A 27,314-nucleotide genomic window follows, 5' to 3' on the forward strand; every position below is an offset into this window, starting at 1 on the left:
GTTACTGGAAGTGATAAACAGAGGAGCCATGTTATGATGACTTCCTGACGGTTTCAATATGCAATTTCAAGGCATATTTCATATATATATATAGCATTTTTATAACAACTAAAGGTAACATAGTTTGCAACAAAGTGATACTATGTGGCTGGAGAACACATAATACTGGCCCTTTTAGACCTCTTAAGGCCTTATTATTTAACACTTACATGTTCCCTTATGGTCACATACCATATTTTAGTCATTCTTCTCACTACTTCACAGCATAAAGTCACATGGACTATATTTAAGTATAAATACATAATTTTGTTTTATGTTATCATATTTTCTGATAACATCTATCAGTAGTTGTGACCATCTGTGTTTTAGTCCAACTCCCAGTTAGAGTCAAAATATTAGATGCTCACACTACCTTGAGCTTTCAAACAAAAAAAAATAAAGAAAGAATAAAAAAAGATGAAAAGTAATTTGGCTCCCAGATGTGAATTGTTGGTTTATTATTTACAATCATAAAAGTCGGGCTTAAAAATTACAGGTCTAGGACGTACAAATATATAAACATTCTTAAATATGTCTAAAATATGTTCTTTATATCTATTAGAGAAAACTCATTTGACATATACATTTTTAATCTTCTTCAAGTAAATTTAAATTTCAATGAGTTTAACATTATTCCTCTTATTTCTCTTCATTCAGTGTACAGATGATGGGTGTATTTATTTACACCCACACAGCCTGGTCACTGTCCTGCTCTCTGGCAGAACCGTCAAAGGCCGTAATAGAGTCATTGCCATGTCGTGTCCAGTAGATGGCACCACTGCCTTTTGACTTCAGGACATTTCAGTCAAGTTTCACCTTCCCATTTTACTCTTCAGCTCACCCCCTCAGTTGTGCATGGCACATTTTATGAAAGAAAAAAACAAACAAATATGTTAAAATCAAGTAAAATACTATGTCAAATGTCAAAATAAAAAGTGCAGAAAAGTGCGTTCCCAGGCCAACGGATTGCCTTCAGGATTAATTTCGTCCTAGTTTTATTGATTGTCTGCTCTTTCGCCTTACAAAAAAAAAAAAAAAAGCTAAAGAAAGCGTGACCCAGATACCAGTACCATCCTCTGATGTTCAGACGCCGCCAGTTTTAGTCTCTGGGTCTTCAGCAATAGAAATCCAGCCCGTGCGTCTGCTGGAGCAGGGGGGATTTGATGGCCTCCTCTGAAGTCTGAGCAGGGAAGTCAGGGGAAAGCGCCCAGGCCGACAGCGCCCCGCTCAGCTTCGTGTCCAACAGCGTCTCCCTCATTTGCTGGTTCTCCTGTGTTGCCACCTGCCACACCACCTCCAACTCCTCCTCTACGTCCCTAAAAGGAAAAATTGTAAAAAAAAAAAAAATTTTTTTTTTTTAAAAAGCAAGGAAATCAGCTCCATCAGTCACTTTGCTTCACTCACTGAGTAATCTGCTGTGGCTTTCACTCGGGGAGCTGCTGGAGAGTCTCTGCAGGGGGTCTGGAGGGGGCCTAGCATGCAGTGGATGTGTGAAATTGTCTTGAAATAAATTTGAAGATTTCTTCGGCTGTTGCTTATTGGCCTTTGAGCGAGCCGGAGGGTGTCTGCTGATTTCCACAGTGAGACAGGCGTAACTGTCAAGGCAATTGTGACACTGTGGTGGAAAGCCAGGTATTCCTACTGAATTTTGCGGCACATTGGTTTCAGCAGTTTAAATAGCGAGCGGGTTTATGGCTGTAAGAAGACAGTGCTGCTCGGTTTTCTAAACGGTACCAAAGTGCCGAAATAGTATCTACCTTCTTACAGATTCAGTTTTTCCTTTTTTGTCTCTCTAAAATCTTGTACAAAATCAAACAACTGTTAATATCAGACAGAGAACGTGGATAAAAGCTATCCGATATCCAAAACTATCTGACAAAACTATTGACAATTACGATTAAGCAGTTTTTTACATCACTGTGGAGGAAGTTTGATCCGCTTTTCTTTGCAGAGATTTTGTACTTCCACCACAACGGAGGCTTCTAAGGCCACTGCCTGTCAGTGAGAAGGAGGTCCTGATCTTGACTAGGCCTCTCCAAAACATTTTTAAAGTCATTCTAAGTTTAAATTACTTCTCTGCTCCAGATCGTTTATGTTTGAATATGTTTGAACATAAGGTCACAAACTGACGGTCAGGCATTGTCCGTCTGGATTTTCTGCTGTAAAACAGCATTTATGTTTCTAATTATCAATATTATTTCTACTTTCTAAATGTCACAGTTACGAGGAAGATCATATCTTAAGAGATTTATTATCAATGTCTTCAAAATCAAAAGTTTACATACATTTCCTCAGCATTTGGTAGAATTGTCTTTGAACTGAATGACTTTGGTTTTCTTCCCCTAGTTTCTCACAATAGTTTGCTGGATTTCTGGTCCATTCCTCCTGATAGAACTGGTGCGACCGAGACCTTTTCAGATCTACCCACAATTCAATATTGGTTGCGGTCAGGGCTTTGTGATGGCCACACCTAAACGTTGACTTTGATCCCAACAGTGTAAATGGGAGATAGGGGAAAGGTGCATTATTGTGATGTTCTTAAGTCACTTTGTAACTACTTTGGCTGCACGTTGACAGTCATTGTCCATTTGGAAAACCAATTTGCACCCAAGCTTTGACTTCCTGACTTATGTCTTTAGATGTTTCTTCAATGTTCTTTCTATTTTATTTCATGAAGTGTACCAGTTCCTCCTGTCCCATCGTACTTCACAGTTAGGATGGAACAATTATCACGGTTTTTCCTTCAGAAATATCAATAGTCATTATGGCCAAGCAGTTCCACTTTTGTTTCATCAGACTACAGGACATCTCTCCAAAAACAAAGTTTTGTGTCCATGTGTGCATTTGTAAACTGCACTCTGGATTTCTTACATTTCTTTTAGAGTAATGGCTTCCTCCTCGCTGAGTGGCCTTTCGGTTTGTGTTGGTACAGGACGTATTTTACTCTAGATAATGACACTAGTTTCAGACGGCAGTGCTAAAAATTGTTCTCGTTTTTTATTTTTGGGATCTCCTGGACTATTGTTGAAGAAATCTGTAAGAGGTCAAATACTTTCTAATCGCAACGTAAATAATTATCTGGAAGGCAGTGTTGAGGAGAACATTAACGCTTTTGCCACATGAGGTAATCCTGTCAAACGTATATGAACCGCATATATATTTATGGCATATTTAGTGGCATTGTAAATTAATCTTGATGCATTCTTCCCTTGTTGGTTCGTCTTTCTTTTTTTTTTTACTACTATAATTTTCAATAATTTAGCTTGCACCATTTGTTAGGGACGCAGACAATGGAAATCAGCCTTGGTTGTAAATTGGTGCATTTACGTTTGTGTTGTTCAAAATGTTCATTAATGCACAACATTGCCCCTCAGCAAGTAACATAAAGTCAATTAAAACATAATTAGTGGCAATTTTGGTCATTTTGTATTTGTCAAGCAATATAATCCATGTACAAGATTTACATTTATTGATACATGTTTATGTAAAGCACCTGTGTCAGGCATTGTGGACTAGAGGCCATTAGAGATGGTAACAAGAGATGGTGTAAAATAATTATTTTATTCTTTTTCATGTGTTTCAAATGACTTTTAATAACCGGATCCTAGCCAAAAAGGTTACAGAATTTCAAAACCCCACGTGAAAATCTGAAAATATATGTATATATTTGTGTGTATAAAAAATCGGAACTCTCAATTGATGCTTGGTGTCAAGGACTCGTTTCCTTCAGTGTCATTCATTGAGCTTTAGAGCGACTGCTAGTCCATCTGGAGAACGTCGACTAGACTGTGAAGGAAAAAAAAGATAAAACTGTTCTTTCTATTATTGATGTGTTTCAATGTGAGCAAAAAGAAAAAAAACTTTGTCCCTTGTCGTCTCAGAGTGACAACCACCACATATTCTTCGCTAATTACATCCAATCCAAACAGTTACCAATGGCAACCAGTGTTTTGCCATTCACATTCCCTGCTGCTTCAGCATAGAGGAAAAAAGATTAATGCGCCTGTGATGGAGAGAAACTCTTGCTGAAGACTGGCTTGATTGCAGTGACCACAGACCCACTAAGATGTATTTTGCTGCATTAAATATACATGGTGCCTTGCAAAAACGGTTCTACAAAAAAAAGAGAGAGAAAAAAGAGAAAGACCTTTGAGGTTTTTCACATCCTGCCATGTTACAACAACAAACTTCAATGTATTTTGTTGGGATTTTGTGAAATAGTGGAATCTGTGGAAAGCAGATTCTTTATTTAAAAATTGCACATTTGAAAGTAGTATCCTACTCCTTCCACTTAGCAATGATTCTATATTTTGTGTTGATATTCCACAAAAAAAAGGATATTGAAACATTTGCCAGTCACTGTGTGGCTTACGTGCCACTAAGTACAATTGCGTCTTTAGATATCTGCACTGCAGTCATTCCATATGGTCAATTCAATAAATCAGAAAATTACCGAGAAGTTCATTCATTTCAGCCACTCAATCCTCAATCTCGATATAGGTTAATAACATGCAGGTTCATATTTTCCAAGTCTTTATTTTGCAAATTATGATAATTTTCCACTTACAGCTAACGCAAGCAAGACATTAAAGATTAGAATAATACTTCAGTCCAATATAAAAAAAATACATTTTAAACCAGAAATATGGGCTTAATGTAAAGTATATATAACACATGCTTATGGGTAATTTTCATAAAGAACTTTTACTATGAGAAAAGGAGCCTCATCATCAGGACAGAATGCATATTTTAATGTATTTCTACATTTGATTGAGTGTTTGAACTAGCCTTCAACCACTGGATCTACTGTGTTTTTGATGAGTATTACAAGAATAATAAAGTAAAGAGCTTTATAACTGCTGGATGCAGAAGAAACATCTCAGTGCTGGGTTCAGAGATACAACATGATTAGAAATTATGTGCTGAAGGCTGCTGTTAGCAAAGCACTACCCCTGTATGTTAATTCAGGTTCTCACTCACTACGGGCTTAAAGCTACAAACGCCACAGGCTGCTACGACCGTAAAATAACAAACGGGGATCTTTTACAACGGCTGCTACAAAAAACCGCCACCCATCTCTGCCTGTTTAAGTCGTCTTTTTCATGTCTCTCTAACTGGCAGGTTATTGCGAGGGCAGGCGAAATATAGTCCTTGGCAACTGCCTCAGGTTCGTAGTGAATGCAGAATGATTTGAGAGGAAAGTGGCTCTGACGGACGAGGTAGGCCCTGATCAAATGAGGGAGCCTGAAGGAACAGAAAACTTCTGCAGCATGATCGTTTGTGTACTTGAGTTTTATGAATTTTAAGCTCGAGGCCAGCTCTACACATTAACATAAATGACTGTCAGCACTTTGAGGTGCTCAACAGCAGAAGGAAGGGCTGTTTCAAGCCTACGCTGGAACAGAATTGACAGTAATACTATTAATATTATCTTAAAAATCAATATTTTAAAGGGGCAGTATTATGTAAAAGCAACATATTTGAGTTTTACATCATGTTATACTGTTATTCCTTCATCAAAAACATTCCTGGAGTGTTGCCTTGATTCTCTCATGAATGTTTGAGAAACCCTTTAATCTCCCATGGCAACCATTCAACTGTGCAAAACGGCTGGATGGACCTGGCTCCACCTTTCAGATGCAGCCTCTCCTCTGAGCTGCAGTTTCCAGGCTTCAAAGCTTCCGCCACGACTTTCCCACTCGGCTCCTTCAGACTAGCCAGTGGCAATTAGCAGACACCTGGTAGAACTGCACATCTGCTGAGCTCATTATGCAAGCTTCTTCTCAGTGGTAAAAACGCTGCTAAAGGGTTGATAGAGGAGCGATGCTGTGATGACTTCCTGAAGGCGGAGTTTCAGAAAGAGCAGGAGTTTTTAAAGCGGCAGAGGCCCAATTTCCAGAAGTTAAACCACAAAGCAAAATTTCTTGTAAGTTACATTTGATAAATATAGCATTTTTTTTAACAATTGAAGATAACATAGAAAATACATAGCACTGCCCCTTTAATAAGTGAAAGCTAATTATTTGCCACAATACATCTTTTAAGTCGTAATTTACTTGGATTTACTGAAGGATTAGGAACTAAAGAAGTTCCTAATCAATACTAACCATCCACTGACTTCAGTCCTGCGAAACCCTGCTGCATTTTAATCAGATTCTAAACTTACTGACAATGGCTTATATAATCAGGGTCTCAGTTTGTTGGCTGCTGAAAGCAAATTAAATGAAAATGGGGGAATTTATCAGCAAATTACCAGCTTTGGTTGTTGACTTGGAGGTTGCTTTTTGTTTATATGAAGCAAGTCTTTATGTGTTGAGTGGCTAGGTAGCAGTGGGAGGAGCAGACTATGTTTAGAGGAGGGAAAACGAAGATCTGAAAGCTCAATTTCCACCCCCAGAGCTCCATGAAGTCTCGGGCCGTGGCGCTTCCCCGGAGGCAGGCAGCAATCACAACCGATCAGCATCTCTGCGGCTGCACCAGGGGCAGAATATAAAGCAGAGGATGAGAGGGACCAGAGACTGACTCGCAGAAAGATTCTTCTGAAGGGAGACGGTGAAAAGTTTCGCTCCTCTTCCTGAGAACAAAGCTAAAGCATTTTCTCAAAAAGGAAAAACAATCCAGGGGTATTTTATAAAAACCCTATCTACAAACAGGATTTTTCTGTAACATTTTGGCCCCGGTGTGTGTTCCAATGACTTGGCAAAGCTTGACTGTGCGTCCGGGGGATGGCTATCAGAAAAAGTCTAATTAGGCCGACCACTTTCTGAGGCAAGGTTCAACTCTGCTCTGATCGCACGAATGAGCCAAAGATGGAAAAGTTTTCCTAATAACATATCTTTTGAGACAGTTGGTATCACTCAGTGTCATTAAAGGGATTTTCGGCTGTAAAACCCTGAGCTCAGTTTAATGAGGGGCTTCTGATTAGAAACATGTCAAAAACACAGCAAAAACTCAGAGCTAGGGAGGAAGCTCTAAGTTATAATCAGAATTTGTTCTCAATCATTTCCGATGAGTCAATGGTTATAGGGATTTAACCACAGCAAGCAAGTTTAGGGGCACACCTCTGAAAAGTTCACAACACATGTAGAAAAACGGCGAAAAAGAAATGGGACGCTCTATTTCCCTTGGTTTTATTGGCCAAAAAACACCGAGCAAAATCTTCTTAACTAGTTAACCTGTTCGGTTTACTGGTTTGTAAAAGTTATAAGTGAGTTAATACATCTATTGCTACCAAAAAAAAAAGTTGATTCCCTGTAATAAAATTGAATCAACCAAAAACTTATAGGAAGTTGTTAGTTTTTCACACTGATAAATAGAGTGTTAAGTTCTCATCAAATGTATATTAACAAATTTCAATAATAGTCATTAGTCTGGAGGGTTAATAAGGTATGCGAGAGCCATTGACTTTTTATTTTATCTTGATATGTAAAACTGAGGAGAAACTGGATGGACTGGATGGGAAGCAACTTGATGTGGAAAGAAAGAAACATCTGTCTCTAACGTACATCTTGGTTTATTGCATCACAAGACATCTTTAGAGATGTCTTAAGCCTCTCATACAAAAAAATATCTCAATTCATATTATTTATCCCCCTATTAGTCCGATTTCTCTGAAAGGGTCGACTATTCAGCCACTTGTCTCAGAAATAAACCATGCAGAGCACATGGGTGATCAGGGCAATCTTACAAATCGATTACCAAACTGACTGGCAGCCAGTGATAAGAGAGGCTGAATCACAGCTGATAGGATCTCGTCCTGTGTATTTACTAAAACACAGCTGCCTTTTCCACCCGATGAATAGCGCCGATAGTAGCACTTTACTACATAAATTACAAAGCAAGCGAGGCTGAATTAAAAGAACGAACGACCTTCCTGAGATCGGGTAAAGCCGTCCTGGTTAGAGATGCGTCTGATAATGTGTGTGATTCGTCATTAAGATGCCCTCCAGGCAGCGCAGGGCCGACTCTTCAGACAATTTGATTAGCTTGCTTTCATTTGATAGCAGCGGGCATCAGGCCCGGAGACGGATCTAAAAACAGACCGACCCACGGTGGGAGAAACAGAGAGGGGAATTGTTGAGAGTTTTTTTTTTTTTTTTTTCTGGAGCAATCTGATTATTAGAAGGGTGCTATATTTATATAAAACATACTGACAGTGCAAGTTTATTAACAGGCTGCACAAACTGTGCGGCATAAACAATCTCTTTTTCAAACCCTTCCATTCAACACGGTAGTATTTAAGATTTATTTGAAAAAAACAAACAAATCTGTTCTTTATTTAAGGCTGAAAAATAGCAAGATTAAAGCTAATGCTTGCCACAAAAAAACATTGCTGCTCCTTTTATTGGCCACATGTCACTCCAAAGTGCTGAGAAAGTTATATCTGGAGAAAAGACAATATATATCCAGATGAAGCCAAATTCCCATCAGTGAATACGGTGGGTATATTAAGATTTGATCCTCATTTGCTGCATCTGCGCTAGCATGTCTTACCACATCCATCTATTCCAGCCATCAGGGCTGTGTGATTAACTCAGTTTATCCTTCATAGTCAATATCAAAACACAAAAACAATGCAAAGCTGAAAAATGATTCTTTGTGTTATTACTTTTGACATTTCACATTTTGTGATGTCTCTTGACTGGTACAGATTTAAAAAAAAATAATAATAATATGAAAGATTTGCTTTGCGGTCATGTCTGCCCCCCTGAGCAACAACTGGAATTTAGACTGTGATTTGATATGTTAAGTGACATTTATTGTATACATTTTGTCTAATCTAATCTTATTGAAATCTATAAAAATCTTACAGTAGCTGCACTAAAATGTGAGCACATATGTTTAATGTTTTATTTATAATAAGTGAAGGCAATTAATCATTTTCTTACTTTATTCTTTTGAATTTATTTCTAGTTCATTTATTTTGTAAGTTAGGTTAATTTCTGCTTCAGTATATTTTACATTTTAATTTCAATGTAGCACTTTGCTTTTCTATTGAGGAACTGTTGAAGAACACTATGTCCCAGATTTTATTTTACCTTTATGTTTTATATAACAGCCTACATTAAAGAAAATAAACAGAAAGATAACAGGAGACTGTTATATTGAAAGTAGTTCAAGGTTCTTCAAGTTGCACCAAGATGCCCTGTCTTTTCAAACTTATAGAACAATTATTTTAAATGGCATTGTTATTGATATTGACCAAAATAAATCTGATTGTTTTTTTTTGTTTTTTTTATGAATCCATCCATATATGGTTGCCCGAGAATCTCTCCTGGACTTCCCACTGCGCTTCCCTCGGCAGACTGAAGCATGTCACAACTTATGGGGTGCTAATGTCCCTGGTGGCATCCCATAATAACGCCGCAGCATCTTCACTGCTTTTTATCATGATGCTGTTGAGAAACTTCCTGACACGCTGCATCGCATTTCGGTGTGGCAACCTGCAGTGAACCTGAAAGCAGGATTCAACATGTGACGGGGACGTGTCTGGGGTTTCACTCTCCTTTCTGGAGATGATTTTTGAAAGACAGTTGCAAGAAATAGGGAAAAAAAAGCCGTCAGCGCGGTGAGAGTGATCCTTCCTCCTCCTCCTGTGGATCGTTTTATCTCCAACGTCTCTCCATTGAATTGCATATAATCATTATGTTGCTGCTGCTGATTTTATATCTTAAAATAAAATGACATATAGTTCCTCCCTAGAAAGCATTTCCTTTTCACTTCCTAGAATTTAACCCCAAAATGTTTAGCACACTGACAAAAAAACACTATTTTTTATTTTTTTGTCCATGAAGTCTTGTCTAGTTTCTAGTGTAAATATTTTAGTACACTTGAAATGAGACAAAAGAAACGTAGAAATTCAGCAAGAAAAATATGCTTGTTTTAAGTAAACAATACTGCAGTTTTTTTTCCACTTAAAACAGAAAAAGATTTTTGACGTGAAAAAGTCTGTCAGTGGAACTAGTACTTTTTAAATTTATTTTTTTATTTTAATTATTGACTGAAATACAAGCTTATTTATCTTGCTAAACTGTCACCTACGGCAGATAAACGGTTTACCTGTAACTGTAAGTTGCTTGTCCGCATTTAGCACATTTAGCAGCGAGTGCGTGAGGATGATTGACAGCGCTAAGACCCTCCTCCTGGCTCTGCTTGGTCATTTTTTATTGGGAGCGGTTCAACTCGTCAGACAGCCACAGCAGCTCAGGGAGCAGGTGGAGGAGATTGATCTTTTCACAGATAATGTGACTCATAGCAAATTGTCGCAACTTTTAACACGTATGTAAAAAGCACATTCTTTACAACAGTTGCATAATGCAGCTTTAATGAGCTAAATCAGACTATTAGATTGTAAAACGTAGTCAATGTTGTTTTCCTACACCTTTTTCTTTCTACACACACAGTTGTCTTTCATCTCATCGGGTCCCCTCCGCTCATTCATACATTATCTCACTATCCTCCCCCGTCCTCCTCTCTCCCTCTCTGTCTCTCTCTCCTCTCCTCTCCTCGCCCCCCCCTCCTACCGTTTGGACTGCAGCAGTTTTTCCTCAGCCTCCTGTCTTTCTCTCAGCAGCTTCTGCAGGTGAAGGATCTCCCTCTTGTAAGAAGCCGTCCTCCCCTCCGCAGCCTCCTCCAACGCTGCCAGCCTGGTTGACGCCTGCCTCCGGTATACCTGCGCACAAACACACACGCACACATGCAAAAGGGAATGATATGAGGAGTGTTGCTATGAAGAAGGTGGACTTAAATGAAGGACAGCGCAGCAGAGACAAGTGGAGCGGAGGAGGGGGTGTCACACACACTGGGACAAGGTGAGGAGTAACAGCAACACACACACACGCACGCACAAACTGCAATCTGTAGATTCCCCCTCCACCCCCCGTGCGACACGTTGTTGTTGTGAGAAACGTCGGGACTTTTCCTGCATGTTCTTTTTGTCTGAAGTGTGTGTGCACACTTGGATGTGTGTGTGTTAGGCTGTATTTAGGAAGCATTTAGCTGGTAGGTTCAGATTAAAGGCGGGTGTGTTTGCAGATTAGAAGCTGTTTTGCTGCTGACAGTTCCGAACTGTTGCTGGTAGTGCAGTACACACTCATACAAGTGGAATAAGAAGCTCCACTAATGGAAAACACTGACAGAGGAGCAAATAGGTTAGATCTCAGAAGAATAAAAAAAAAAAAGGACAAGAGTTGAAAAAGATTTTATATTTTTTTGTGTGTGTGTGCGTGTGTGTCACACCATCTGCTAGTTAAAGCATAAAATAAACACTTCCTCCACGTCTGCACATAATGTCTGGATTCTGGACATTTCCAATGGTGATTGTGACACTTTTGCACAAAAGCAGCAACATGAAGAACTTTTTTTTTTTAATGAATATGAATTTGATGCAAATTTGCCAATTAACGTTGATTGTGCTTCCAAAACGGCATAATCGCTTTATCCTGTTAAGCCAGAGCCAGTAAAGAAAGATGAGAGAAGCGCTCTGATGTAATAATTCGAGCATTCGCCACGAGCAAATTTCACCCCTGACTGCTCCTGTCTGTAGTTTGCACAAAGACCGAGAAAAGACGGGGGAGCAAAGTAAACAAGTTGAACTTATTATATTAAACTTACAGTGTTTTTATCTCAAGGGCGGGAAAAAAAAGAAAGAAAGAGAAACTTGTGGCTGCTCCTTTAATTTCAGTGCTGCACTCTTTCTGTTCAGGCTTCTTCAAAGTGGTGACAGTAAACCATAAACTGCTGAGGTTCATTACAAGCCGCCCCCTTTGAGAAATCGGAGTGGATACTTTGCTTTGTTTTTCCCATTTGGACAGTATACCTGATTTATAAAGCTATTGTGAGTCTTTTGTGGCTTCATACCACAAAAATACTCTCTTTTAAGCGTGCATTTAAATCATCTTGAAATATACAGTATATACACGCTCCTTTTTTCACATTTCACTACACTACAACCACAAACTTTCAGTTTTACTTAGGGTTTTTTTTTTTTTGTCACTGACTAAAATAAATCATGTCAAATTTGAAATAAAAGAAAACAATACATAGTCCAAATAAGATTAGAGTAAGAATATCTGAAAAGTGTGGTGTGCATTTGTGTTCACCCTGTCTGAGAGAATAAATTGCTGAAACCCCTTTTCGCTGCAATCTGAGATTTATAAGTCTGAACTTTTTCCAATTCTTCTTTGCAAATTAGCTCAAGTTACATATAAAAAATATCTGAGTGGTAATTTTTAGGTCTGAACTTTGACTGGGCCATTCTAACCTGTGAACTCTGGCTGCATGTTTATGAGCTGCGTCTGTTTTCTCCCATGATTCAGCTACAGTATATTTAGCTCCACCAATCTTCAAATCAGCTCTGACCAACTTCCTATGTTCCCTAGTAAAGAATGCAGGCCCACAGCATGATGCTTCTGTTTCCATGATTCAAAGGATGATGTTTAGTGTTAGCTCTCTATCCCACATAGTATTTTACAAGCAGACAAAACTGCTTCATTGGTGCACACCTAGTTGTTCACTCCAAAGTGACTTCTTCTTGCTTTATTTCTCCAGTAGCTTATTCCCATTTCCAGATGAATGGTGGCTCTGAGCTCTTGAAGAGGCTTACAACCTGGATATTGTTCTATAACCTAAGCCCGTTTTAAACTTCTCCATAACTTAATTCCTGACCTGCTGTCTGCTGTGTTGCTTGGTCTCGACTCCTCCATTTGAACTTTGTCGCCCGTGTCACTGAAACAGACGACAATCATAATCATAACCTGCCAGTCTGTTTAAAATCTACATCAATTTGGATTTGACTGATCGGAAGTTGTTCTGTTAGTTCAGTGGGATTCTCTGGCCTGCGTTTATACCTACAATAAACTACACACAGGTGAACTATACAGCTAGTGTAGCAGCACTGAGAAAGACGCAAAAACAGACCTTGAAGATACTCATTCATGTTCGTCTTCCTAATATCACTGTACACCGTGAATAGCTGTCTGGACTGCTATAGACATTAGCTAGTTATTTAAATAGCAGAGTCTTATTTCTTGACACTAGTTGTTTAATGCATCATAAAGGCTTTTATATGATAAAGAGGTGACATGGGCCACTGACATTGTTAAAAATTCAGTGGAAATACGCTACGACATGATGTTTGAAACCTTTGTCAAATTTAAACGTGTGTACTCTCTTTGAGTCAACCTTTGCATTTTTCTTCTTGATAGTTTTACTAGTAACATGAGTTCTGAAGACAACTTGTTGCCAAGAATTTTATTTAGATGTATCAGCATATGGAGGCAAAACTCCAAATGTACACAACACTTTTCAGATTTTTACAATGTTGGTCGACCCTGATAGAATACACTTACGTTTGTGTTTGTAATGTGACAGGGATGTAGAGGCTTATGGATATTTTTGAAAGGTTCTAGAAAAATCTAAAAGAACCAAGCATTTTTTGTAGTTTTATACATATTATAATTGACTGAAAACATCAAAAAAATTTCTCTGTTTTGTGATAAACTGAAATGTAAACATTCTTTGTTTAGGAATTGGCGCTGGTGCATTATTGTTGGCCATGAAACATTTTTGACAAACTGTTAATAGATTTTCTTTCCATATCAAAAATGAGTAGAAATAAAAACAACCAATATAAACACATAGCCTTCATAACTGCGTAGGGAATATGGCTTACTCTTATAATCCTTTCTGTGTTCAAATGAAGAAAAACAAATATATATGTATATATCCAAACGCTGTCCATTTATTTCTCTACAAGTTCTTCAGCTAGGAAGCATCTCATTAAACCCCAAAACGTGTCACCTCACCCAGCCGGAAATGTTGTGACAAACTGACAGAAACCAGATTATTCCATTTTCCGTCCTGTCACAAAATGTCTCCTTCCGTGCGAGTCGCAAATCTTGGTGCATCACTGGCTGGAGGGTTTTAATTCTGTTCAGAAGTTTCGCTGACATTTGCATCTTTTAACTCCATTTTGTCTCAACGTTTATCCTTCTGTTAGCAAGCCACCGTGCAATAGTTTCAAACAATCAGTTTCAAGCTGTGATTTTCAGTCAGCCTACTCCAGGTTAGCTTTGCCACACAAATCGCCGTGATTTGACTAAGACGAGATTGTATAAATTCAGGACAAAAGCTCTGGTGAGTGAAGCAGACATGCAAAGAGCAAATAAGGAAACGAAACATTATTGAGCAAAGATGAGCAGAGGTGGATCTGAAATGAGACGTAATGAAAGCAAAAAGAACGAATAACTAGGAATGAATTACACCATGAACTATTAAATGTCCCTCTGCAAGGCAGTTATTCCCTGTTAATTCCCTCCTGTGCCGAGCGATGAATGCAAATGGTGCTGTCTGGGTCCAGAGCTTGCAGCCAGAGAATCCAAATGTCTTGGGGCGCACCGGGAGGCGTGAGGGCACCAGCATCTGGCCAGCTGACGCGGTGACATTTAGCCTGCTCTGTAAGCCGCCAAACATCCAGCCGTCCCTGCCAGATTTAGCCCGAGGGGGCGCTCGCCTTCGCAACAAGGCAACCAGAATACTAATTACTGATGCAATAGTTGATTCTCACAACAATTTTATCCGCTGAAATTCTGATGATGTAAAGGAGCGTGGAGTTTTCATATCTTTTATGAAGATATGAAAAAATAAAAAATAAAAACAACCAAAAAAAAACTGTTTTTTACAGTTTTTTACAGTGTATACACTACAGTGTGTATACACTGTAGTGTATACACACTACAGTGTATATACTGTAGTGTGTATACTACAGTGTGTATACTACACTACAGTGTATACACTGTAGTGTACACTGTAGTGTATACACTGTAAAAACCAGTTTTTTTTGGTTGTTTTTATTTATTTTTAGTTTATTTATTTAGTATACAACTAGTGTATACACTGAAAGTTGTATACTTGGAGCATCCTACAATGTGTTAGCATTACACATAATCAAAGGACAGAAACGAGATCCATCTGTATTTATTTGCTGTGTTTGATCACCTTTACCATTAACAATGTGCATGCTTGGACGATGGGCCATTTTTTATCACTTGTACAAATCAATCATGATCAAAATAATTGGACTTTTTTAACTGTAGTTATTGAACATGAAATTAGAATTAGAAATGATTGGGGGGGGCGGGGGGGGGTTGTCACTGTACACGTATACAATGAGATTAAAACCCAAATCCAAAAAATAGTGAAAACAATGCATGAAATATACCTCATATAAACATGAATTGGTAATTTTTACAATCATATGTATATTTAGGTAGATATGTATACATACACCATAATATAATTAGTGCATGTGAGAGATTACGGTATTAATTGCTTTCAGAAATAAGCTGTTTTGAGTTTTTTTGAGTGAATGCAAAAATATTCACCCCCTTAAAGTCGGTGAATATCAAACCTATCCACACTCCACATATGCATCCACTGAACACCAATTCTAAGGGTGTGAATATTTATGCAATCACTTATTTTATGTTCAATATCTGTATTTGTCATTCAGTTGTAGAAATCATTTTTTTATTTTGACATTAATGGTTTTTTAAATCATTTTTTGTTGATCATGACTGCTTTCTAAAAGCAACTACAACAAAAAAAAAACAGTATTAGTATATTTTATAGGCACTGTAGTGTAGACTGAATAAAAAATGTTTAAAAACAGTTTGAGATTCATAAAAACTTTATGATATTCTGTAAATTTCTGGCCTCAAACTTCTACTTAATTTTTGTCTAAATGAATACATTTAAGGGAGCTTTCTGCAGAGGCAAACTTTAAAAGAGTAGAACTACAGCCGCTCATAACAAATAACTAAACCATATCTGACTCTTAACATTTTAAAGAACGAATATCTTCCACATGATCATAATAAACCTGGTTGGAAGCTGATCAACGAGGCTGATAGCAGTCAGATGTCTGTGCAGCAGCAGACATAATGCAGAATGCTGGGAATGAGATTCGCTATCGGTCTTGACTTTGCCTCTGAAAAATCCCAGCTAGAAGTGAATCACTTGTTTTACCTGAAAATATTGGAATCGAGTCTCTTGTTTTGAAAGAAAAACCTTCATATGCTGTGCTTTTAATCTGACCAATAATTATCAGATTAAGGGTCATGTTAGCGTGTGCTAACGTTCTGAAAAGGATTCATCTTTCTCTGAATGAGCTCCAGTGTTGCATCTGCCTCATGCTGCAGGCAGCAACTTTTACGCTCTCGCTGCAGAGCAGAGCCAAAACGCTGCATTGTAAACACTCTCCTCCCACCTGACCGGCTTGCTGTTATTTTAATTAACACCTCACAATCTCAGTAACAACATCATGTCCCTTGATCCGTTCCATCAATTCACAAAATCAAATGCTACTTAAAGCCCCCGAGGCAATAACTCTATTCAACAAGCTAGAAAGCGTCCGTCCGCGCATGTATAAACAGATTAACCTTTTCGGCTCTAATTAGGCGACTGCAACATCCGTCTCAGTGCATCAAACAGAGGAGAGACCGGTTCACTGCGTGGAGGAAGAAGAAGCTGGTGGGAAACGCAGGACTTCAACAGGCTGCATTGGTTTGTAAAGTGTTGGAAAGCAGACAGAGTGACAGAGCAAATGGATTCCTTTGTTAAAAATTGGATTTTAATGGGGCTTTTTAGGGTCTGAACATGAAAATAAGGCATATATTGTATATATATATATATATATATATATATATATATATATATATATATATATATATATATATATATATATATATATATATATATACAGTACAGACCAAAGGTTTGGACACACCTTCTAATTCAATGGGTTTTCTTCATTTTCATGACTATTTATAAGGCAATAAATCCCACTTATTAACCTGACAGGGCAGGTTGACTTATGAAGTGAAAACCATTTCAGGTGACGACCTCTTGAAGCTCATCAAGAAAATGCAGAGTGTGTGCAAAGCAGTAATCACAGCAAAAGGTTGATACTTTGAAGAAACTAGAATATAAGGGGTATTTTCAGTTGTTTTACACTTTTTTGTTTAGTGCATATTTCCACATGTGTTATTCATAGTTTTGATGCCTTCAGTGTGAATCTACAATGTCAATAGTCATGAATATAAAGGAAACTCACTGAATTAAAAGGTGTGTCCAAACTTTTGGTCTGTACTGTATATATAAATAAAACCAATTATTTAAAATCTGACAAATAAAACAAACTATAGGTGATATAAAAGAAAAAAAACCTATTAATCAGTTTTTGCCATTTTGTTCTGTGAGACAGCAGGATGTGTCGATGCAGACATCAGTCAACGTGTGAGTCAACATCAGTTTTTAGGTCTTACCACGGATTCTCAATTTGATTAGGGTCTTTACTTTGACTAGGCCATTCTACCATATGAATAGTGTTTGATCTAAATGATTTTATATCAGCACTGGTTGAATGTTTAGAGTTGTTGTCCTGCTGGAAGTCAAGTCTTTAGTCGTCTCCAACAGGTTTTCCTCTAAGATTGCCCCCGTATCTAGCTCCACCCATTTTCCTATGAACTCTGACCCCTGTTTCTGCTGAGCAGGAATGCAGCATAATGCTGCCACCACTCTGGCACCACTCTGGTTCATCACGCAGATGCTTTGAGCAGGGTTGCGTGCATTGTTACTTGCTCCAAAAAGTTCAATCACAGTCTCCTACATGCTTCCTGGCAAACTGTAAACATGATCTTACAGCTTTCTCCCAACAATGGTTCTTGCTGCTCTCACATAAAGTCCAGATTTTTGATTTTTTTTTTTTGTCTTGATATTCACGATGCCGCTTGTTGGACTGGATGTTGTTTTTTGTGTTCAAAGGATCATTTCTTGCTCTGTGTCCCACTTCCCCGCACAGAATTGGGAATAAAAAGAGAATTTGTTTACTCAGCTCTGTTTCCATGGAACATGTTGCAAAAAGATAGAAAATTAGCTGAACTTATTTCATTGAGCATTTTTAAGTCATTAGAGAGGAATTCTTCAAATTGTGACAGTTTTTAAACATTATTTGTATGGTATATTAATTGTCTATCTACTTGTAATTGTTGAAAAAGTAATTTTTTAATCTCAGTGGGACTTTCCTGGTTAAATAAAGGTAAAATAAAATAGAGGTATCAGAGTAAAGCACGCAGCTTTTTTAAAAAAAATAAAAAAACAGCTAAATTGTTAGGATATCCAAGAAAACCTCTGCAAGATTCTTTTCATTTTCTGCAACCTAACCCAACAAAAGACCTATTTTGAATGTGAGCATTTTGCTCACATTCAGTATTTTTTAAAACTATGTTGTCATGCTCAGAATGCTTCAAAATCATATATTTAATTTGTCACATGTCTATCACTTAAAATACCCCTGAAATACAACAAGGTTTGTGGTATGAACATGACAAAGCTGTTGAAAGAGTTCAAGCGGTATAAATAGTTTTGCAACGCGCTGTGCGGCCAGTAGAAAGCCTCTCTGCCTCTCTGAGAGTCACAACCACCCGCATCAGGTCACCACTCAGGTCAACCTACACACACTAATTAACCGACAGCATGTTGACGTACTGCGGGTGAAACGAAATTAGACCGAACACACATAGTCCTGCTGAGATGATGCTTTTTAAAATATGATGTGGAACATGGAGAAAACATATTACCAAGTTTTAGGATTTGATGTTATTGCACGTAAAATGATAATCTGTACTTTGCTGAAGGAAAAATATTTTACTTGGCATGAAAGCACGATCCCTCTCCTGCTGCAGAACAGAGTCATTTGTGATCAGTGAGCAGCCGGTTCAACCAATAAGTCGTTTCGCCTGTGAGCTGCATTTTGATGAGGACATAAAAGAGTTTGAAACTTTGATGTGGCTGCTTTTTATTCTAGATTTTGTATAAATTAATCACTAAATCTTCACCAGTATATAGCTTGGTTGCGGCTGTGTTTACACAAGCGAATAAAGATGTAACTCATACGGCTTTTAAATAGCTGCAGAGGAAATAAAACAGTTTCCAAAACTGTAGAAAAATCAGCTTCTGCAGAATGCAAAGCTTTTTAAAAAGGCATTTTCCCCTTGACAACTCTGTCCTTATGTTGAGATCAGAGATCATCCGGCAGCTGCAGCAGGTCATGTTCTGGTTGTTTTGTTTGTTGTTCTTAGTTTTTCCTTCTCTCTGCCTTACACTATCCAGTCCCACTTGCATCAGTTGGCAGGAAGCCACGTACCCAGTTATAGGTCACATGCATTGCTGCTTAGGCTGCTCATGAAATATTCATTGATAGGCATAATCCTGACACGCCGAAAAACTAAAAATACCTGATTTGTCATGACTGGAGTTGGAAGGAGAGGAGGTGCAGAAATATTGAGAGTGAATGCTGGCCTAATCAAAGAAAGAAACACAAAACAATAATCAAATCCCCAAAATAATTCAAACAAACAAGGTCCTGACACCTTTGGCCTAACAGCACACACATTCACTTGTGTTTCCATAAAACATGGAATGCTAAAACTGCAAGTAAAAAACAAACATTCAGTATCTAGAAGTCAACAGTGACTGAGTTAGGTGGGACACTGACACTGTGTAATAATTTGTTACAATGTTTTATTTTCCTGCACTTTAAAGCTGCTGAGTTTTATACGTGTTATTGATTTTAATAACGTTGATGTCAGGTTGGGCTCTCTATTAGTTTGAATATTCGGACAACAGCAATATCAGCGTCTTCTGATCAATTCTGAGGTGATTCACAAAGAGGACATTCTGACAGCAAAGGTCAACACTTTCCAGAACGATCTGCACAGATAAGAGGCAGATAGAAGATGTGTCTGTGTGTGTGTGTGTCTTGGGGTTTGGTGGATGAAAGGCTGACAAGCAAGACAAAGGCAATTGGAAGCGTTTCATCTTGGAAAAAAATCCCAGGGCAGACATACATACTCCAAAAAAATTGCAACATTTTTGTAATTTGTCACATTTTAGTGCATATTTTGCTTTTCTAACTTTACAGTCTGATCCCGAGTGATAACACAAGAGTTTAATTTAGTATTTTAGCTCATATAGTTATTGTATGCTAATGTAAAAGCTAATGCTAATAATTAGATCCCTAAATTAGTCCAGACGCATCAAAAATGATGTCATCTGAATGAAGCTCTGAACCGTGTTTTTTTTTCTTCTGTTTAACATCTGCCTTGATATAAGGAGCCCTGAGTTGTTAATGTCTGTTCTTAACCAAAAAACACCCCGATACCAGATTAAACCTGGGGATGCAAACATCATTGGCTTTACAAAACATGAAATGGAAAAATGGCTCTGATTTTACCCATAATCTACTTAGATACAAAACTATATAAACAGAGTTAGTGTAAAATACAGTTCCTGAGATTAATGCGGAGGATATGATGTAGGAGGATGATTTTTTTTAAATGAGCTATCGTGTGAACACACGTATTCACGTGACTTTTAAATGCAAAATTGTGCTTTTTCCACATTAGCGGAATATACACAACATTTTGTGCACATTTGTAATGGAAACGCAGCTGCTTAGTGCCATGAAAGAAATCTCCTTCAGCGCCTTTAGCAGTATCCATATATTTCACTGCCAGAGGCTGAAAGCCCTTGTGGATCTGAGTGTCACAATAATTAGATCCCTAAATTAGTCCAGACGCATGAGAAATGATGTCATCTGAATGAAGCTCTGAACCGTGTTTTTTTTCTTTTTCTGTTCAACATTTGCCCTGAGTTTTGTCCTTGGGACGGCTCAAGCAGGTTCTTCTTTCTGACATGTTTCTGGGGGCTTTTTAACGCAACAGACCTGTTGCTGTTGCTGAAATATTTAACAGTCAGCAAGTCAAAGAGGAGCCTGTTGGGCATTTGCCAGCCTTCACCTATTCAATGTATATTTTATTATCATAAATGAATGGATGACAGCCTTTCCTTTACATTGTTTCTCCGTGATTGGAAGAGGACTGGTTAATGCATCAACATAGGTGTTAGAAATTAGCCGATATGCAGTACCAAACATTTTCAAAAAGATAAATCGGTGGCATAGCGGTTAGCGCGACCCGTATTTGGAGGCCTTGAGTCCTCGACGCGGCTGTCGCGGGTTCGACTCCCGGACCCGATGACATTTGCCGCATGTCTTCCCCCCTCTTCTTCCCCGTTTCCTGTCAGCCTACTGTCGTATAAGGGACACTAGAGCCCACAAAAGACCCCCTGGAGGGGTAAAAAAAAAAAAAAAAGATAAATCAAAGCCCTTTTCAGCAGTTCCGGCAAACCCTGTTAACCTTTACTAATTCATTTTTAATTAGCCACAGAGACTGTACTTCCCTTGCTGATTGCCACTGTCTGAGAATACATTACAGAAAGCACATAAGTACTGCACCATCCTTTAGGAAATGAATAATAGAAGAAGACCTGATTGTACTAAACATATAAGATGTGCGTGGCAACACTTTGGAGATACTAATAATACATTCCTCAAATTGAACATTCAACATTTCTTGAAAACATTGTGGTTGCAAGGCAAACTGAAGTCTGGGAGCTGTGACCGGTGCTTGAATTGAAATGATGTTATGCTGCCGTGAAAACAAGCTCAGGAGACCAAGTACAAACACAGTCTGACTGGCAATCTGGACAGTGAGTCAATGGCTGTCAAACCGAATGGCAGGATGCAAAGACCCTAAGTAGACCGGCACGTCGCTGAGTTTGTTATTGTAACAGATTTACGCTCGTAATTTATTGCATGTACAGCTTCAGAATGGGTTACACACATGCTTTTTGGATTAACTTAATCAAGAAAGACACAACAAAGGAATAAATACGGATATGAGAGTTAATTTAGTTTAAAACATGCAAAGACCAACAGGGCTGAAACGACTAATCGGGTTAATCGTAATGAATTGATTATTGAAATGATCGTCAACTAATTTAGTAATTGATTAATCAATAACTGGAGCATACTTACTCAAAAATGCCACTAGATAAAAGAACATTACACACAGAGCAGTATAGCTCCCTGAAAAAAGTCTCATATTAAGCACATTTTGCTATCCAATTATGAGCCAGTTAATCCAAATCATGGATTAAGCGCACACTAACGGAATGCTATGTTCTACATTTAACTTAACTTAACATCTTTTCACGCATCTCTAATATTGGATAAATAAGGTTTAAGTGCCTAAATGCCAAACGCAGAACATGCACATTTTTTATTAGCTTAATCGTCACAATAATCAAAAGATTAATAGTTAACTAAAAGAAACTCTATACACATATATACACATACAATGGACATAAATATTCATAATACATCAATAAATCAGGGCAATAATCAGATACTACTGGAAATGACGGGCACTGATCGTGACGTTCTGCTAGGAAATGTGTGTATTGGGGGGAGGAGGGTGGTGTTAGTTTCGCCTGAAGCAGGATTATAAACAAAGCACGTCCCCGACAGCTGCGGCCTCCCCCAGGCCTCTTAGTTTGTACACAGAAACTACAAGTCAGTGTTGCATTCAGCTGTCTGTGAGCACATCGAAGGCCGAGTATAAACTAGCCTTGACCCTTCAGAGTGTCTTTGACCAATGCTGCAGCAATAAAAGTGTGAAAACTGTCAGAAAAACAAATTTTTTGTCATTTTGGTCCTTCATTTTGCAGTACGCCTTGTCTTAAGATACGGGAATATAAAAATAATGTCATGAATCACTCGAAGAACCTTAAATTTATTTTTTTTTTATTATTTTTAAAAGATCAGACAAAGAAGGCTTTGTTAGTCCAAAGGATAAAACTTTGAGATTAATGGATAAAAGAATCTGAGTGCTAGTAGGAGGTGAAACTTGAACTGTTTTCTTACCTACTCGAAGGACGGAACTGAAGTAACAGGTTTTGTGTCCAAACTGAAAGCTTTTCAAATCAAATGGAAAATGAATTTCATTTGAGATCACTTTCAATTATTCTGGAAAGTCATTATCAGCAGGTGCAAAACTGAATGAGTAGCTTTTCATCTCATTTTTATCAAAACACAGTGAAGTCTTCCAGGAGCTCAAAGATTAAACAACATGTACGTTTTATTATCATGCTTGTCACCATATCTTAGCTACTGCAATATTGTTAATAATAAACTAACAATATTGGTAGTAGTCTTTTACTTTCAGGTTCTCATACTGGAAGGAGGCCAATAAATGCCAGCTAAAGCACAAGGCATCCCTACAGATTAAACTCTGAAACCTTATCTTCTGTATATCGGCATATTAAAACGCCACAATAACAGTCTGACAGCCCAGACCTTAATAGTCGGACAAAAGTTTGAATCTTGTTCCTTAGAAAGAACCACGTTACACAAAACTCGATAAGTGGATCTTGAAGGAAGCGGTTTCCAAGAAAAACAGCACATCTTGAACCACTAAAAACAAGTAACATTTTGTTACAATGGAATCACGATTTACCTCTTTTTAAATGATAGGACACCAGTTGTCCTTCAAAAAGCTACTACCAATTGGCTTCTAATTATATCCAATATTCAATTTAGCAAAGAAGGATAAATCCAAAGTAAAGCAGCTATTTGGTTGAATATTGACTATGAATCAATAGTTTATATTCAAATAAACTACATGAAGGCAAAATTTGATGCAAAAGAAACTGCAGAACAAGTCGAAATAAAGCAAAGACCTCTACGACCTAACAACTCTCTAGTCCAGACAAGAACTGAGAGAAAATGTTAAAGAAGAAGAAACTCCTGTCACCTTTCCCCACAGATCAATATCACCGCTGGGTTTTGCTTTGCCACTAAGGGCACAGGGATGACACCCTGATCTAATTCCCAGGCCATAAATCATTCATCACCAGCAGGTACACACAGTCAGAGCAGTCTGAGAAGAAGGCAAAGCCCTGACCTTTTCACGCTGGGAACTAAAACATCCTCTTGCTTCTGTCTGTTCCCCTACGTCTCCCTGACTCCACCGTTCAGCTAAACATAACCATTTCTAAATCTAACACTTTCTTTTCAATCTGTTCCCATATGTGTCCCACAGAACATGACTTGAAGATGAGCAGTCCTCCGGCTACTTCAGAAGAGACGGACTGTCCTCCCCCAGAGGAATTAGAGTGTAAAATCTGCTACCAGCGCTACAATGCCAACAACAGGAAGCCTAAGATTCTGGACTGCCTACATCGGGTGTGCTCCCGATGCCTCGTTAAGATTCTGGACGTCACTGATGGAGCGGGCTGCGTCCCCTGCCCCTTCTGCCGACACCAAACTGAAATCACTGAGTACCAGGTCTCTGCCCTGCCTGATGACGTCAACATCATGTCCCACCTGACAATGCGAGAAAAGTCCTGCAGTTTGGACAAGAAGAGGGAGGTGGTCTTGACGCCAAAGAGTTTGTCCTCCACCAGCCCGTCCCATGACTCCTCAAACTGCCTGGTCATCACCATCATGGAGGTTCAGAGGGACTTGCAGCGCTCTCCAAGCCACAATGGCAGCTCGGATATCTACGCCGACCAGAGCCTGGACTCTGTGTCAATCGGTTCCAATGGACCCACTGATCATGATGCGCTTTCAAAGTTCTGCAATCACGTCCCACGTATCCTGGTGTGGCTACTTGGTTTCTTATACTTTGGTTCGCTGCCCTTAGGAATCTATTTGTTAGTGATCCAGAGAGTGACTCTAGGAATCGTATGTGTTAGCTTAGTGCCATCGAGTCTGACAGTTTGCCTAGTGTATGGGTTCTGTCAGTGCCTGTGTCAGGGCATGTGTGACTGCTCTGCCCGGGGCTGAGAGTATGGAAACCAGTGGACCGAAGGATAAGGATAAAATAAGCTCCAGAAGTAAGAAAGCTAGGGTGATATCATCCTCTTCACAGGGCTTAATAGCACTCCTAGCAGGCAGCTGTCCTCTTGCATATAAAGGACCATGCAGAAAGAAACAGAAACCTATCTTTAGTGATGTGCTCTGCTTTCTTCACGCCTACTGCTTCGATATCAGTTTGGTCAAGAGGAACAGAATCACTGACAAGCTCAGCCTGCGACTGGAGCCTGCAGTATACCTACAGTCCTGTGATGTACGTCTCTGTGTATGTGCCTGAGTTGTTCCGTGTTGTGAATATGAGCTGGTCTTACAGACTTTTAGAGCAGGCACTCGATATTTCACGCAAGCAGATTTAGGAGGAAATTACATAACCATACATTGCGGAAGTATTGATACTAACTGAGTTTGTCTCATTTAGAAGTTTGTTGAAGCTTCAACAAACTTCAGTGTTTCACCTTTTTAGAAGAATGAGAACACTTAACTTACAGTCAGAATTGCAACCACAGAATCAATTTAAGCATGTTAAAATGATTGACTCACAGACACACTATGTCTAATCTGACTTAGCTTGAGCTATTTTGCAAAGTAGAGTATGCAAAACAAATTAAGGGTCCTGATGTGGAAAGCACTTGCAGCTTTAATTCCAGCAACAAGCATTGCCAGAGGGGGTGAATAGAAAATGTTTTGAAAAAGAGTTTGATAAGCATGTATTTTTTCCTTCCACTGCACAAACATGGTCAACTTGGTGTTGGTCTATATAACATGAAATGCAAATGAAGTACATTGCGGTTTGTTTTTGTAACTTGGCAAAATGTGGAAAAACTTTAAGAAGTATGAGTGCTTTTACGAGACAAACATTAAAATTAGAGAACATCAAATCCTGTGAAAAAGGGGAGTTACATATGCGGCACAATCAAAAAAGTTTAATTTTCCAAAATGTACTTGTATAAATGATATAAATGATTGGTACATATGGTTCTGCTATAACTGCTTCAACAATGGTATTGGTCAATGTTAGTCATTTTGTTTAACTGAAGCAGAGACTCAATATCATGGTGGTCATCTCACAAAGGTTAAAGAAAACATCTGTAATATCAGTAAATATCGCTGATTGCCATAACAGGAATTTTAATATCGGATATTGATATTGGCCCAAATTTTCATATCAGTACATTTCTAATTCTAAGATTTGCATACAGACTACATAAGACTACATAAGCTACAGGTTTGTTTAATGTAACTCATATACTTTCCAATCAGTTCTGTCTGGAGTTAAAATTTGTATGTTTATCATTGAATGATTATCCAAAAGGTGTTTTTTTTTAATAACCCAATGTATTGTCAAATTTGTATTCAAGACATTGTGAACTGATGCAGAAAAGACGGATATTTCCAGCAGCACTTCAGAGAAAGCTAAAAACTGTTTAACTTACTAATAATAATTCTGATATCTGAGCTGCACTGCTGTTCACAAACAAGGTGGTTTGAATTGTACAGGTTTCATAGACGCACAAAGCGTTTGTGTGTTCAGAGCCAAGTCTGAACATGTCTGTCAAGTCAAGTCTGTGCCGAGTAATTTGACAAACTCCATCCTTCAGGCTTTCACGCAGCCAGAGTCAATTTAACTTCTTTTGTGTGTGTCGATAACTGAGGGCTTTGGAATGACTTGTTTTATGTATTCAATGATAAAATTCCAGTAATAATTTTGCAATTCGAAACTATTTGTCATCGGAGAGCAAATGCAGCCATGTAGGAGGTGTTTTCAGAAAGGCTTTCTGTCTAATAAAAATTCTGGTAATTCCTTTTTGTTTCGGTGTGACCGCCACCAATCAGCTTCAAATTTGACCATGTTGATGTTCTCACTGTAACAACCATCTGAACTCCAAAGCCTAAAGTTTCTCTTTCTTATACGTTCTTCACCTCGTTTAATCACAGTTTTCTGTCTGTGTTAATGTCCTCTCCAAAGTTTCCCTTTGTTTGTACACTGTCTGCTCAATACCACATGATTACATACAGTTGCCATAAGAAGATGAAATAAATGGAGAATTATTTTCTATATAAAGCGTGTGTCTTTGACTATACCTACTGCTACGCACATCAGTCAGATTGAATGCAAATGAGAATTAAAATTATCGTCATGAGTGGATCAGCCACACTCCATTCGATCAGGCTTGAAGAGACACCAGCACACTCAGGTCATACTTCAAAAATCAATAAAAATTATTTTTTAGGGAGCAAAACGTGAAGAATAAGAAAAAAATAACTGACCCGTTGTCTTGCACTTATAGGTATTTTACTACCAAGCCAACTATGTTGTTCACATAGTCTGACGACTAAATGAGAATAACAAATCAAATCACAATTATTATTATATTACAGATGTCAATCTCGCAATCACACAGGAAGGCTTGGAGGATACAATATTTCAAGAGTCCTGAATTTTCACTCTGAATTGTAATAACATATTTAGTCCGTTGGCTTAACTGTTAAATAATTG

The 27,314-nt window shown here is 38.3% G+C and overlaps 2 protein-coding genes across 4 annotated transcripts in view; one reads left to right on the forward strand and one right to left on the reverse strand.

The window, feature by feature from the left end:
- Positions 1-467: 467 nt before the first annotated feature.
- The window catches only part of cep89 (centrosomal protein 89), a 42,564-nt gene continuing 15,717 nt past the window's right edge, over positions 468-27,314 (reverse strand). For 2 of the 3 annotated variants that reach the window (XM_023331674.1, XM_023331673.1), the window contains exons 17-18: positions 10,563-10,711; positions 468-1,355 (exon numbers count right to left, since the gene is read on the reverse strand). In XM_023331674.1, coding sequence (XP_023187442.1) covers positions 1,154-1,355; positions 10,563-10,711 — 351 coding nt within the window. In that variant the 3' untranslated portion in view covers positions 468-1,153. The remainder of the gene's footprint in view (positions 1,356-10,562; positions 10,712-27,314) is intronic. The other variant, XM_023331675.1, reaches the window with a different exon arrangement.
- Positions 10,710-26,840, forward strand: LOC102218017 (E3 ubiquitin-protein ligase RNF182-like). Its single transcript, XM_005802523.3, has 2 exons — positions 10,710-10,850; positions 24,042-26,840. Exons 1-2 carry the CDS (start codon positions 10,787-10,789, stop codon positions 24,785-24,787), a joined length of 810 nt encoding a protein of 269 aa, XP_005802580.2. The 5' UTR covers positions 10,710-10,786; the 3' UTR covers positions 24,788-26,840.

The sequence above is a fragment of the Xiphophorus maculatus genome, chromosome 4 (genome assembly GCF_002775205.1).
Source record: "Xiphophorus maculatus strain JP 163 A chromosome 4, X_maculatus-5.0-male, whole genome shotgun sequence".
In the NCBI taxonomy this organism is placed as follows: domain Eukaryota; kingdom Metazoa; phylum Chordata; class Actinopteri; order Cyprinodontiformes; family Poeciliidae; genus Xiphophorus; species Xiphophorus maculatus.